Source organism: Ovis canadensis, chromosome 5 (assembly GCF_042477335.2).
Source record: "Ovis canadensis isolate MfBH-ARS-UI-01 breed Bighorn chromosome 5, ARS-UI_OviCan_v2, whole genome shotgun sequence".
Lineage (NCBI taxonomy): Eukaryota > Metazoa > Chordata > Mammalia > Artiodactyla > Bovidae > Ovis > Ovis canadensis.
The window spans coordinates 81,056,928-81,070,799 of NC_091249.1; the positions used below are offsets into that span (position 1 = coordinate 81,056,928).

General features: G+C 41.7%; 1 protein-coding gene across 5 annotated transcripts in view; it reads right to left on the minus strand.

The window, feature by feature from the left end:
* LOC138440455 (T-cell immunoglobulin and mucin domain-containing protein 4-like) overlaps window positions 1-13,056 on the minus strand; it is a 31,844-nt gene extending 18,788 nt beyond the window's left edge. For 2 of the 5 annotated variants that reach the window (XR_011257037.1, XM_069590005.1), the window contains exons 1-4: window positions 12,596-13,056; window positions 12,152-12,320; window positions 10,133-10,379; window positions 8,652-8,732 (exon numbers count right to left, since the gene is read on the minus strand). Coding sequence is in view for 2 of the 5 variants with exons in the window: in XM_069590005.1 (XP_069446106.1) it covers window positions 8,652-8,732; window positions 10,133-10,322 (271 nt within the window). In the remaining 3 variants the exon portion in view is untranslated. Of the gene's footprint in view, window positions 1-8,651; window positions 8,733-10,132; window positions 10,380-12,151; window positions 12,360-12,595 lie in introns of all 5 variants that reach the window. The other 3 variants (XR_011257038.1, XM_069590006.1, XR_011257039.1) reach the window with 3 other exon arrangements.
* Window positions 13,057-13,872: the final 816 nt, after the last annotated feature.

Consider the following 13,872-nt stretch of genomic DNA (forward strand, 5'->3'; position numbering starts at 1 on the left):
CATCCAGCTGTGGGTGTGACTGGTGATGGAAGTAAAGTATGATTCCATAAAGAGCAATATTGCAGAGGAACCTGGAATGCCAGGTCCATGAATCAAGGCAAATCGGAAGTGGTCAAACAGGAGATGGCAAGAGTGAACATCAACACTTTAGGAATCAGCAAACTAAGATGGACTGGAATGGGTGAATTTAACTCAGATGACCATCATATTTACTACTGTGGGCAGGAATCCCTTAGAAGAAATGGAGTAGCCATCATGGTCAACAACAGAGTCCAAAATGCAGTACTTGGATGCAATCTCAAAAACAACAGAATGATCTCTGTTCATTTCCAAGGGAAACCATTCAATACCACAGTAATCCAAGTCTGTGCCCTGACCAGTAATGCTGAAGAAGCTGGAGCTGAACGGTTCTATGAACACCAACAAGACCTTCTAGAACTAACACCCAAAAAAGATGTCCTTTTCATTATAGGGGACTGGAATGCAAAAGTGGGAAGTCAAGAAATACCTGGAGTAACAGGCAAATTTGGCCTTGGAGTACAGAATAAAGCAGGGCAACGGCTAATTGAGTTTTACCAAGAGAACGCACTGATCATAGCAAACACCCTCTTTCAACAATACAAGAGAAGACTCTACACATGGACATCATCAGATGGTCAATACTGAAATCAGATTGATATATTCTTTGCAGCCAAAAGTAGAGAAGCTCTATACAGTCAGCAAAAACAAGACTGGGAGTTGACTGTGGCTCAAATCATGAACTCCTTAATGCCAAATTCAGACTTAAATCAAAGAAAGTAAGGAAAACCACTAGACCATTCAGGTATGACCTAAATCAAATCCCTTATGATTATACAGTGGAAGTGAGAAGTAGATTCAAGGGATTAGATCTGATAGACAGAGTGCCTGAAGAACTATGGATGGAAGTTTGTGACATTCTATAGGAGGCAGGGATCAAGACCACCCCCAAGGGAAAAAAAATTCAAAAGGGCAAAATGATTGTCTGAGGAGACCTTACAAGTAGCTGAGAAAAGAAGAGAAGCAAAAAGCAAAGGAGTAAAAGAAAGATATATCCACTTGAATGTAGAGTTCCAAAGAACAGCAAGGAGAGATAAGAAAGCCTTCCTCAGTGATCAATGCAAAGAAATAGAGGAAAACAACAGAATGGGAAAGACTAGAGATCTCTTCAAGAAAATTAGAGATACCAAGGGAACATTTCATGCCAAGATGGACTCAATAAAGGACAGAAATGGTATGGACCTAACAGAAGCAGAAGATATTAAGAAGAGGTGGCAAGAAAACACAGAACTATAGGAAAAAGATATTCATGACCCAGATAATCATGATGGTATGATCACTCACCTAGAGCTAGACATCCTGGAATGTGAAGTCAAGTGAGCCTTAGGAAGCATCACTGTAAACAAAGCTAGTGGAGGTGATGGAATTCCAGTTGAGCTATTTCAAATCCTAAAAGATGATGCTGTGAAAGTGCTGCACTCAATATGCCAGCTAATTTGGAAAACTCAGCAGTGGCCACAGGACTGGAAAAGGTCAGTTTTCATTTCAATCCCAAAGAAAGGCAATGCTAAAGAATGCTCAAACTACTGCACAATTGCACTCATCTCACACGCTAGTAAAGTAATGCTCAAAATTCTCCAAGCCAGGCTTCAACAGTACATAAACTGTGAACTTCCAGATGTTCAAGCTGGATTTAGAAAAGGCAGAGGAACCAGAAATCAAATTGCCAACATCTTTTACATCATCAATAAAAGCAAAAGATTTCCAGAAAAACATCTATTTCTGCTTTAACAGAACATCTACTATGCCAAAGCCTTTGACTGTGTGGATCACAAAAAACTGTGGAAAATTCTTCGAGAGTTGGGAATACCAGACCACCTGACCTGCCTCTTGAGAAATCTGTATGCAGATCAGGAAGCAACAGTTAGAACTGGACATGGAACAACAGACTGGTTCCAAACAGGAAAAGGAGTACATCAAGGCTGTATATTGTCACCTCGCTTATTTAACTTATATGAAGAGTACATCATGAGAAATGCTGGGCTGGAAGAAGCATAAGTTGGAATCAAGATTGCTGGGAGAAATATCAATAACCTCAGATATGCAGATGACACCACGCTTATGGCAGAAAGTGAAGAAGAACTAAAGAGCCTCTTGATGAAGATGAAAGAGGAGAGTGAAAAAGCTAGTTTAAATCTCGACAGTCAAAAAATGAAAATCATGGCATCTGGTCCCATCACTTCATGGGAAATAGATGGGGAAACCATGGCTGACTATAATTTTTGGGGCTCCAAAATCACTGCAGATGGTGATTGCAGCCATGAAATTAAAAGATGCTTACTCCTTAGAAGGAAAGTTATGACCAACCTAGACAGCATATTAAAAAGCAGAGACATTACTTTATCGACAAAGGTCCGTCTAGTCAAGGCTATGGTTTTTCCAGTGGTCATGTATGGATGTGAGAGTTGGACTAACCGAAGAATTGATGCTTTTGAGCTGTGGTGTTGGAGAAGACTCTTTAGAGTCCCTTGCACTGCAAGGAGATCCAACCAGTCCATTTTAAAGGAGATCAGTCTGGGTGTTCATTGGTAGGACTGATGTTGAAACTGAAACCCCAATATTTTGGCCACCTGATGTGAAGAGTTGACTCACTGGAAAAGACCCTGATGCTGGGAGGGATTGAGGGCAGGAGGAGAAGGGGACAACAGAGGATGTTATGGTTGGATGGCATCATCTACTCGATGGACATGGGTTTGGGTGGACTCCGGGAGTTGGTAATGGACAGGGAGCCTTGGCGTGCTGCAGTTCATGGGGTCGCAAAGATTTGGACACGAATGAGCAACTTAACTAAACTGAACTGAAGAACCTCAAGGAAAGAAAAATGTGCCTATTATCAGAGCAGTGTTCACTTTATTTCCGTGTTCACTTTATTTGCAGTTTTCCTGGGTTGACAGCCAAGTCCTCATGCATGTTTGGGGTCATTAAAAACTGCTTGGACTTCATATTGTTGATGAGCATTATGATCCAATTCAGGGCTGAGAAGAAGTGAATCCTGATACTTGAGGAGTAAATAGGAAAACCTGCCCTCAGGGAGCTCTCCTGAGAGATAGCTGCTGCCAGTCGTGGGACAAACAGTACATGAGATTAGAAAAACTGGCCTCTGGTCTCAGCAATCTCCCTAACTTACTGCAAGCCCTCTCTCACCTCACTGGCCTTTTCTGGGACTCAATTTAATATCAGTTCTCTACTGTAAACATCACCCTCAGGGGTCTCTGGGCCCAAATTTAAAGCATCTGAAACCGAGGAACGAGTCTCAGCTCTCCCTCTGCTTTGCTGTGTGATCTGGGGAAAGTCAAACCATGTCTCTGAGCTCCATTTCTAGGCAGCCACAGAGTGGAGGTAAGGATTTGTCTACCTAGGTAGGGTTTCTTCAGATGGTGTCTGCAGACCAAACACATTCAGAGTAGAGGAGGGCCCTGCAGCAGGAGATCCATACTTGGAGATGTCTTATAAAATACGAAATACAAGTCAGGAAGCCTTTGCATGGCATACTTGACCACAGCTCTTAAAAAAAAAAAAAAAACAATTTCTGAGCCTAAATCATAGAATGGAGCCTCTCTATTGAGTGATGTGAGCAGGAAATAACAACTGAGAGGAATCCGAAGATTAAAGATGTCCATCCGGAGGAACAAAACCTAGAGAGAAACAAAACTGAGAGTTCTGTAGAACCATGTGAAAAGGAGTCAGTGGAGCTTTCAGAATCTCAGATTTATTCTAATAGTGAGTCAAGTAGGACTACCATGAGTTGTTTTTTTTTTTTTTAATTTTTGTCAGTTCTCCAAGTTTGTAATTTTGCCACTCATCAGCTGTTTGTTCCCCTGGTATGATGAACAGTGGGGGTAAAAAAATCATAAAACCAATAAATGTCACTGTACTTGGAAGGAACCAAGTCAGCTGGGAGCTGGTAGATGTGGCCTCTGCTCCCAGCCAGCCTGGCCTGAGAATGAAGGTATGTGAGTAGGAAGATCAACAGAGATGCAGTGAGGAGAGGGGATGGGAGTCCTGCCTGAGGGCTCTCATTCACCACCAGGAATTATGGACCAGGCACTGTCCTCATTCATGTCCTAAGTCACAGCCCTGTGAAACCTTTACTATCATCTCCATGGTACATTTTGAGGAAAGAGATTTAGAAAAGCTTAGAAAAAGAACTTGAGATTTTAAAAGAAAAAATAAGGCATACAATGGTGGAGCTGAGACTTACTCTTCCCAACAGAGGTATTTAACCTCTACCTAGTGCTATCAGATAGAGAAGGCAATGGCACCCCACTCCAGTACTCTTGCCTGGAAAATCCCATGGACGGAGGAGCCTGGAAGGCTGTAGTCCATGGGGTCGCTGAGGGTCAGACACGACTGAGCGACTTCAATTTTCTTTTCACTTTCATGCATTGGAGAAGGAAATAGCAACCCACTCCGGTGTTCTTGCCTGGAGAATCCCAGGGACGGGGGAGCCTGGTGGGCTGCCGTCTATGGGGTCACACAGAGTTGGACACGACTGAAGTGACTTAGCAGCAGCAGCAGCAGTGCTACCAGAAGACTGGGAGGGAAAAGGACTAAAAAGAAATAATTTGGGATATTATTGAGGTAGTAAAAGCAAGGCTGAGGCATAAACACAGGGAATTTAATCTCAGGCCACTGGATTTTGTTTAGGAAGTGACTTAGGCATGTGGGTCTCCTCATGCTGGCTTCAAGCTCCCGACTCAGTAGAGACGTTGGCTCTGTAGGAAACAATTTGGGACCATTTTGCACATTCCTGCAGCCAGATGAGAAATGAAATTAATCCCCAGGCTCAATGGAATGATCTGAGTTCCCATCTAACTGAGGTGTAACAGTTCATATTCCCCTAACAGACTGCATTTACCTGGGTCTAGGAAACCTATGAGAATGTTAATTGTGTTGTTGGTATTGCTGTTTGCTTGTGTTTGAATTAGGTTCTTAATCATTTGGGGCTTTGCAGAATTCTTGGAGAATCTAATAAGAGTTCTAGACTTTTATACATACACAATTATATGTGTGTGGTGTGTGTTTATGTTCAAAGTGGCCTGTAACCATCCACTTGCCACCCAAAAACTAAATGAAGAAACTAGGAAGGAATTGGGAGTATTTAGCCAAGGTAAGAAAAGTCCCACAGAGGCATGCAGGTTCTCTGAGTAGGTTGAAAGCATTTTTATGCAAATGAAGAAGTTTTACTCAATATATGTATCTCCAGCGGGTAGATGGGGCAGGGGCACTGTGGCATGATGTCAGAATGGCACCAGAATTGAGCAGACATGAGTTAAATTAAGGCCTATCATCTACCAGACAAGTTGTATAACCCTCATGGATTCTAAAATGTAAGTGATAATCATATCTATTTCATAATATTTTGTGAAAAACCAAATGAGCTAATAAACATAAAATGTATAATGTTGAAACAAAGACAGACTTCAGTGTGTGTTAGCTTCTCTAGTAAACTCTTTGATCCTCCTTATCTTTACTTGTAAAGTGGGAATAATATTCGCTCCTGGCTAGAAGGTCTTTGTGAAATGTAAATAAGAGAATACATGTTAAAACCCTTATACAACAGCTAACACCTACCTAAATCCTCAGTATGGATTATAAATGTTTCATTGCAAATAACATAGGGGACAAGGAAGGTCAATGACAAAAACATGATGTTTTATTTCAGACTGGAAGATAAGGCAAAATAAAATAATATCTAAAAGTATGGAATCAGAGCAAGACTTCCTGGGTCTGGCAACCAAGAGCTATGCAACCTTGAGAAAGACAGAAGAAAGATAGAAGCATTGCTAAGAGGGATTGAATGACATGGCCCCTGAGAACAGTTGACCCCACACCAGCACATGATCTGTGCTCAGTAAACCCTGGTTGAGCAGATGTCACAAAGGGACCAAGAGACCTCCTCTTCAACAGTGCCACCTATGGGTTGGTCACACGTGTTTTCTCTCCCAGGGTTTATCAAGTGAAATGAAATTATCAGGAGAAAAATTTCATAAAAGATACTAAATTTAAAAGCACACATTTCTTTGAACCTAGCAGTTCTCCTTCTTGGTCATTGCCCTAGCTAGAGAGATACTTGCTTAATCGCTTAAAGAGATACCTACAAGGATGCTCAGTGCAGATTATTTAAGAATGAAGCTTTGGAACAACTAAGTGCCCCTCAATGGGCAATGGATACTATAAGTATTCATAGCAAAAAAAAAAAAAAGGCCTGGGTGAGGCAGCATGCCTGCCCAGTTGCTCAGTCCTGTCTGACTCCTTGCGATCCCTTGGACTGTAGCCCGCCAGGCTCCTCTATCCATGGGATTTTTCCCAGCAAGAATACTGGAAATGGCAACCCATTTTCTCCTCCAGGGGATCTTCCTGACCCAGGGATCGAAACTGTGTCTCCTGTGTTTCCTGCATTGTAGCCGGATTCCTTATTGCTGAGCCACCAGGGAAGAACAAAAGACTACAGAGCAATTTAACACAGTGATGAAGATCTACATGGACCAGTAAAGAAAGTGGTCCAATGTATAATGTTAGGTGGATAAACAGGCAGAAGGCTGAAAGTATATTTCAAAACTTATACATAATGCTGTATATTTCTATAACTCCATACATAAGGGACTAGGAAAAGATCCGAACAGTGATCACCTTCAACTAATATCAATCATTAATCTGGGGAGGAACTGAGATTAAAGACAGGGAGTCAAAGAGCATGCTATTTCTACATTAAAAAAAACTTTTTATCTCTAACAAAAATATATTTTTGAACTGTCAGTAACACTCGTGGTAAATTCATGTCAATGTACAGCAGAACCAATACAGTATTGTAAGTAAAAATAAAATAAAATAAAGAGCAAAAATAAATAAATAAAAAATAAAATAAATTAATAACATTTTGAAGGATGAATGTGGGTTTTTCCTACTAGCAGTCCTAGCTTTAGATCCCAAGACTGGTTTCAGAAATGAGGCAGAGAAGGGAAGGAGCCAGCGCTGATGCTTTTAGTCTGTTCCACTCTCATCCCAGCTTGCAGGGGGATGTAGGCCGTGACCACAGTGCTACGCAAAGAGCAGAATCCTAGACAAGCAGGCAGATGACAGACTGTTCCCATGGCCAAAGGCAAATCCCTCACAGCAGCACAGCCCCCCTATCTCCTGACTCAGAAGTCACCAAGTCATACACTTCCTGCATCAAAGTCTGGGATTTCAACTGAAGAAGCCAAACTTTAGACACTGGAGGAAAAAAAAGAAAAGGATAAAACAAACTTAGGTAAATGCTTGTATTCCTATCTGGGGGGCCCCACAATTGCCCTAAACTGACTTCTGTCATAAAAAAAAAAAAAAAGAAGAGCAAAGGTTTACTGAATAAACCTTTTATTTAGTACATGGCAGACACTGTTCTATGGAGAAGGCAATGGCATCCCACTCCAGTACTCTTGCCTGGCAAATCCCATGGATGGAGGAGCCTGGTAGGCTGCAGTCCATGGGGTCGCTAGGAGCCAGACACGACTCTGTGACTTCACTTTCAGTTTTCACTGTCATGCACTGGAGAAGGAAATGGCAACCCACTCCAGTGTTCTTGCCTGGAGAATCCCAGGGATGGGGGAGCCTGGTGGGCTGCCGTCTATGGGGGCGCACAGAGTCGGACACGACTGAAGCGACTTGGCAGCAGCAACAGAGGCAGCAGCAGACACTCTCCTATGTGATCTACATGCACTGTCTCATTTAATCCCCAGAAAGAGACAAGGATTGGGGTTTCATTATTCCTGTTTGACCAGTGAGGAAGCCAAGGCCCAGAGAGATTAAGGAACTTTGCCAAAATCACACAGCAGAGAAGAGGCAGCATGCAGTGGACACGTGCACACACACATGAACCATTCGACTTCACTGCCCCCTACATTCTACTCTCACAAGCATTGGCTTATTTACCTCATAGAAGTCTGTTTTCCCCTTCGTGATTATAAACTTCACTAAGGTAACAACTACCTTCTGTATGTCTACTAGCTAGCCCGGCACTCGTCTAAATTTTACATGCATGAGTTACACAACAGAGGCCAGAGACCCCTAGAGAACAGCAGTAGCAGCTGATAATCAAACCCAGGCAGCCCCTCTAGCACCTCCAAGGATGTAAATTATTTGGATATTCTCTGCCCCTGGGCCCTAGTAAACACCTAAAGAAGTCTGGTAGAGGGAGGAGAGGACAAATGAACGAAAAAACGCTCCTTCCACTATACAGAGTCAAGGGGTCTAGTGAGTTCACCCTCTGGGGCTTCAAGGAAGAAGACCACTGTATTTGGAAATAGGATGAGATAGCTGAGCTCCACCCAGCCTAGAGTGGACAGGCAAATATTCTAGAGATGATCTACCATGGAGAACTGCAGAAACAAATCAAGGTCAATGGTCTCTCTTACCCTCTAAAATCCATAGGAGGAATAAGCCACAAACACAGTCTTGACACCAGTGTGTCCCAGGTGGGCTTCACCACACAGGACCCAACAGTCATCTCTAGCCATCTGATTTGGTGACACTCTGTTCAGTGTTTCCCCCTCAATCTAAGGGGAGAGGAAAGAAAGAGAACCACATCCACGTACCCTTGGATGTGAGCAAGGCAGTGTCTCCTGAAATCGCCTCTGTGCTTCTCTGAGAGGTCCTGGGGAGGACACTTTCTGATTCTGGATGAGAGAAAAGTTTGATAAAGGCAGTTAAAAAGAAGTATTTGTGCTGAGTGGTGGGATTTGGAGCTATTTTTATCATTGTCTTTTTACTCTTCTATCTTTAATTTTTTTCCCAATGATTTTAAGTAATTTTTAGAATCTAGGTGAAAAACTGCAAATGTTGTATTCTAAGATGATGATTTTAAAGACCAAAGGAATAAAATTTACATATAAAAATTCGCTTAGGGTTCATAGACCTTAGGTCACTACATAATGGAATTAGCCAATTCAATACTATAAAGTTGTTTAAATAATCCAAGCCCTATTGAGGCAGCCAAAATGCCTAAGCTTCAAGCTATCTCATGATTCTTTTCTGAAAATCTTACCTCAGAATCAGAGGTTGAAAGACGGTGGGAGCTCTGATAAGTCCCCATAATTAATGGAGCTAGTGACTCAGTGAGAGTTCCAAGATACAGTATTAAGAAGGTTTTAGGAGGAAGGGAGGGAGATAGGAAGAATAGAGAGAGACAGAGGGGGGAGAAGGGAAGGGAGAGAAAGAAAAGAAGGAAGAAAAAAAACAAGTAGAATCAGTTCATCAGGGGATATTTTAAGGCATCTAGAGGTCTTTCCGCTAATGCCTAAGTACAGAGTTGAGCCCTGGCAGGATGGAACTCTTCTGACCCAGGGTAACATTTCCTGGTTCTTTACTAAGTGTCTCCAAGTCTCCTGGAGGGAGGTCAACAGGAGAACCCAAAATGCTGACTTTTCAAAAGTACAAAGGTTAAAAAAACAATAGCAACAAACAAAAGGAAACCATTGAGTAATATAAAAGAACTTTTTTTTAAAAAAAGAACAATTTAATGACAACAATCTAATTTAAACTACACACATACAGACACACAGAGTTACGTAATGAATTGTGCGGCCCCCACCCACAAATTCATCTGTTCAAGCCCTGACACCTAGGACCTTGAATGTGACTATATTTGGGGATTGCACATTAAAAGGGATAATTAAGGTAAAAATGATGTTATATGGATGGGCTCTACTTGAATATGACTGATGTTCTCACAAAAAGAGGAATTTAGAACAAAGACACACAAAGGAGAAAGATCACGTGAAGACACAGGGAGAAGGCAGCCATCAAAGAGAAAGACCTCCAAAGATACCAACCCTGCTGGCCCCTTGGTTTCAGACTTCTTGCGTCTAGAATTGTGAGAAGTAAACTTTGGCTGTTTAAGCTGCCCAGTCTGTGGTGTTTGTTATGACAGCCCTGGGAAACTCACACACATACACACACACACATAGACCCTAGAGCAAGTTGCTGAGCTGCCCCGTTCAGTAGAGAAACTTCTTCCAAGGGATTCAAGGTACATCTGAGCAGCAGAAGGAAAAGAGTGGCCAGGTGAGCCCGGTACCTGCGGGGAGGATGGGCCCTTCGTTGGAAGGCTCAAGGGTCAGCAGTGTCGTGTCTTCCTCAGGAAGCGAGCTTCTCAGAAAGCATGTGGAGGCCATGCCTGAGAGCGCAGCTCTCATCTGAAGTGGTCTTGTGGTTGTGAGGTCAGGTGTAGTCATGACTGTTGTTGGAAACACCGCTGTGGGCATCATCTCGGCAGTGGTGGTGGTGGTGGTTGGGCAGTGGGTGGTTGTTGTGTGAGTGATTGGCTGTAACCAATAGAAGATATGTACCAAGTGGAAATGGAGGAAGAGGGAAACATCACAGAGATAGCTGGCAACCATCCATTTCTCTGTGTTTTAGCTGCCTCATCTGGTCCACAACTTAGACCTTTAAATGTTCATGAAAATTGGGTTTCTTAATTCTAGTCTTGGCCTATCCAACTTATTCTTCACAGAGTGGCTAGAGTAATCTTTGAAAGTAACCAATTATTATGTAATGTCTGTTTCTCCTAGTACACTGTAAGCTCCATGAGCAAAAAGCTGGGATTTATATTGTTCTCTGCTACTAATCTAATACCTACCACAGTGTCCTGTAGATAGTAAGTATTCCCAAATACAACATTAATGAGTAAATGAACAAGTCCATTAAAAGTGAGTCTAAACATGATACTTCAGTTAAGCAAGATGAATAAGCTCTAGTAATTTGCTGCACACATTGTACCCAGAGTTATCAATAATTTATTATATAGTTGATAATGTGTGAAGACAGTTGAACTTATTCTTGGTGTTCTTTCAACAATAAAAATCAAAATCTAAAAAAAAAGCAAGCTCAAAGACTATAATATATGGTGAAAATGTAGTCTCTTTCATATTGATTCATGTCAAAACCTCTCACCCCCTAAACATCTGAATTAGCATCACTACATATACCACCCTTTCTTAAATATGCCAAATCTCCATTAACACTAGTGGACCAGAAACTTATCATTAGTTTCAACTGAGCTTAGAACTCATAGAGTATTGAAGATGTCATAGAGTATTGAAGTCAACCAATATTTTATAAAATAATATTACTAGCTGGTTATATCAGGCATGAAAAGCAAAGACTTGGATTGGCATCATTTGTCTTCATCAAATCCAAATTATACCTTCTATCTCACAAAGTTGCTTTGAGAGAAAAGTACACTGATGCTTATGAAAGTTCTCTTACTGGAAGCATTCACATCAGTTCTTAAATTTTAGAGTGTATGAGACTCATCTGAGAAGCTTATTACACTTATGGCTAGCAAGACCTTGCCTCCTGAGATGCCAGTCCCACTGGGGAGAGAGACCAAGGATCCTCAGTCCCTGGTGCAGGCTAATTTGACATCATTCAAGAGCACTCTCACCTCTGATGCTTGATGAGTCTGAGTAGTCACTGACCAAAACCCATCTTTTAGAAAAGGCACCAAATAAAGACAGTCATCAACTAGGTGCTGCCTTCTTCAAGTAGGGTTGGAGACGCCCATTTAATCAGTATCCAGCCAATAGCGGTAAAGGCGGCCATAGCAACTATCTGCATCACCAAACCCTTCACGCCTTCAGCTCAAGAACAATATATAGACCAGGAAAAACAATGGTAAAGAAAGTGACAAGAACTGCTTTCATTCTATTAACTCCCATAGGGTGTCTTGGAAGAGAGGTAGTTAAAGGAGTAATTACTATGGGGCAACAAGTTCTCTAAAGTGGGGGACTCCAGGGAGGACAGGAACTCACAGCAGAAACATTTAAACCAGTCTGGAGACTACGGGTGGTCAGGAAAAGCCTGACTTAGGTGGAAACCTCAGGATGCATAGAGTTATAGAGGAAAGAAAGGCAGAGAGAACAGTAGGACAAAGGCTAATATTTCTTGGAATACAGGTGTTTTCTCATACAGCACATCTGAAAGATTCATATGCAGAAACGATGAACTGTTTAAACTGCAAGCGACATTAGATACTGTCTAGTCCTAGGGTCATGGATTGTTAAAACTGGTCCTATCCAGGTCCCTCTTTTCTTACCTGGAAGGGCCATAGTCCTCAAAGGATAATAACCAAGATGTGACTTCAGCTCAGCTCAGAGTATCCCACCCTATAGCATCAGGATGTGAGGGTCTGCACCAGTCCACACTGAGTGTGTACATTTGTGTTGTCCAAAAGAAAACGTAAAGCTCACCTTGAATCCTGACCTCTGGGAAAATAAAACAAACCAAGAAGCAAACAAAAATTCCTATAAGTAAAGAGAAAATAAAGATTATAGTAAGAGCTCTTAGTAGAACAAATTCCTCTGCTAGAACACTCTGCTAGTAACACCTGCAAAAGACATGTCTTTTCTCCATGTTATCTGACCCCTTATTTCTGTGTCTTAAATTACCATTTCTGGTATGAACATAAATATTGCCCTAAAATTCCCAGATAAATTTATCTGGGCATGACCAAGATAATTGTGATGGTATGATCACTCACCTAGAGCCAGACATCCTGGAATGTGAAGTCAAATGGGCCTTAGGAAGCATCACTACAAACAAAGCTAGTGAAGGTGATAGAATTCCAGTAGAGCTCGTTCAAATCCTAAAAGATGAAGCTGTGAAAGTGCTGCACTCAATATGCCAGCAAATTTGGAAAACTCAGCAGTGGCCACAGGACTGGAAAAGGTCAGTTTTCATTCCAATCCCAATGAAAGGCAATACCAAAGAATACTCAAACTGCCACGCAGTTGCACTGATCTCACATGCTAGCAAAGTAATTCTCAAAATTCTCCAAGCCGGGTTTCAACAGCACGTGAAGCGTGAACTTCCAGATGTATAAGTTGGATTTAGAAAAGGCAGAGGAACCAGAGATCAACTTGCCAACATCTGCTGGATCATCAAAAAAGCAAGAGAGTTTCAGAAAAACATCTATTTCTGCTTTATTGACTATGCCAAAGCCTTTGACTGTGTGGATCACAACAAACTGTAGAAAATTCTTAATGAGATGGGAATTCCAGACCACCTAACCTGCCTCTTGAGAAATCTGTATGCAGATCAGGAAGCAACAGTTAGAACTGGACATGGAACAACAGACTGGTTCCAAATAGGAAAAAGAGTACATCAAGGCTGTATATTGTCACCCTGCTTATTTAACTTATATGCAAAGTACATCATAAGAAACGCTGGGCTGGAATCAAGATTGCCGGGGGAAATAATAATAACTTCAGATATGCAGATAACACCAACTTTATGGCAGAAAGTGAAGAACTAAAGAGCCTTTTGATAAAAGTGAAAGAGGAGAGTGAAAAAGCTGGCTTAAAACTCAACAGTCAGAAAACTAAGATCATGGCATCTTGATCCCATCACTTCATGGTAAATAGATGGGGAAAAAGTAGAAGCAGCGACAGACTTTATTTTGAGGGGCTCCAAAATCACTGCAGATGGTGACTGCAGCCATGAAATTACAAGATGCTTGCTCCTTAGAAGAAAATTTATGACCAACCAAGACAGCATATTAAAAAGCAGAGACATTCCTTTGCCAACAAAAGTCCATCTAGTCAAAGCTATGGTTTTTCCAGTAGTCATGTATGAATGTGGGAGTTGGACTATAAGAAAGCTGAGCACCGAAGAACTGATGCTTTTGAACTGTGGTGTTGGAGAAGACTCTTGAGAGTCCCTTGGACCTCAAGGAGATCCAACCAGTCCATTCTTAAGGAAGTTAGTCCTGAATATTCATTGGAAGGACTGATGCTGAAGTTGAAACTCCAATACTTT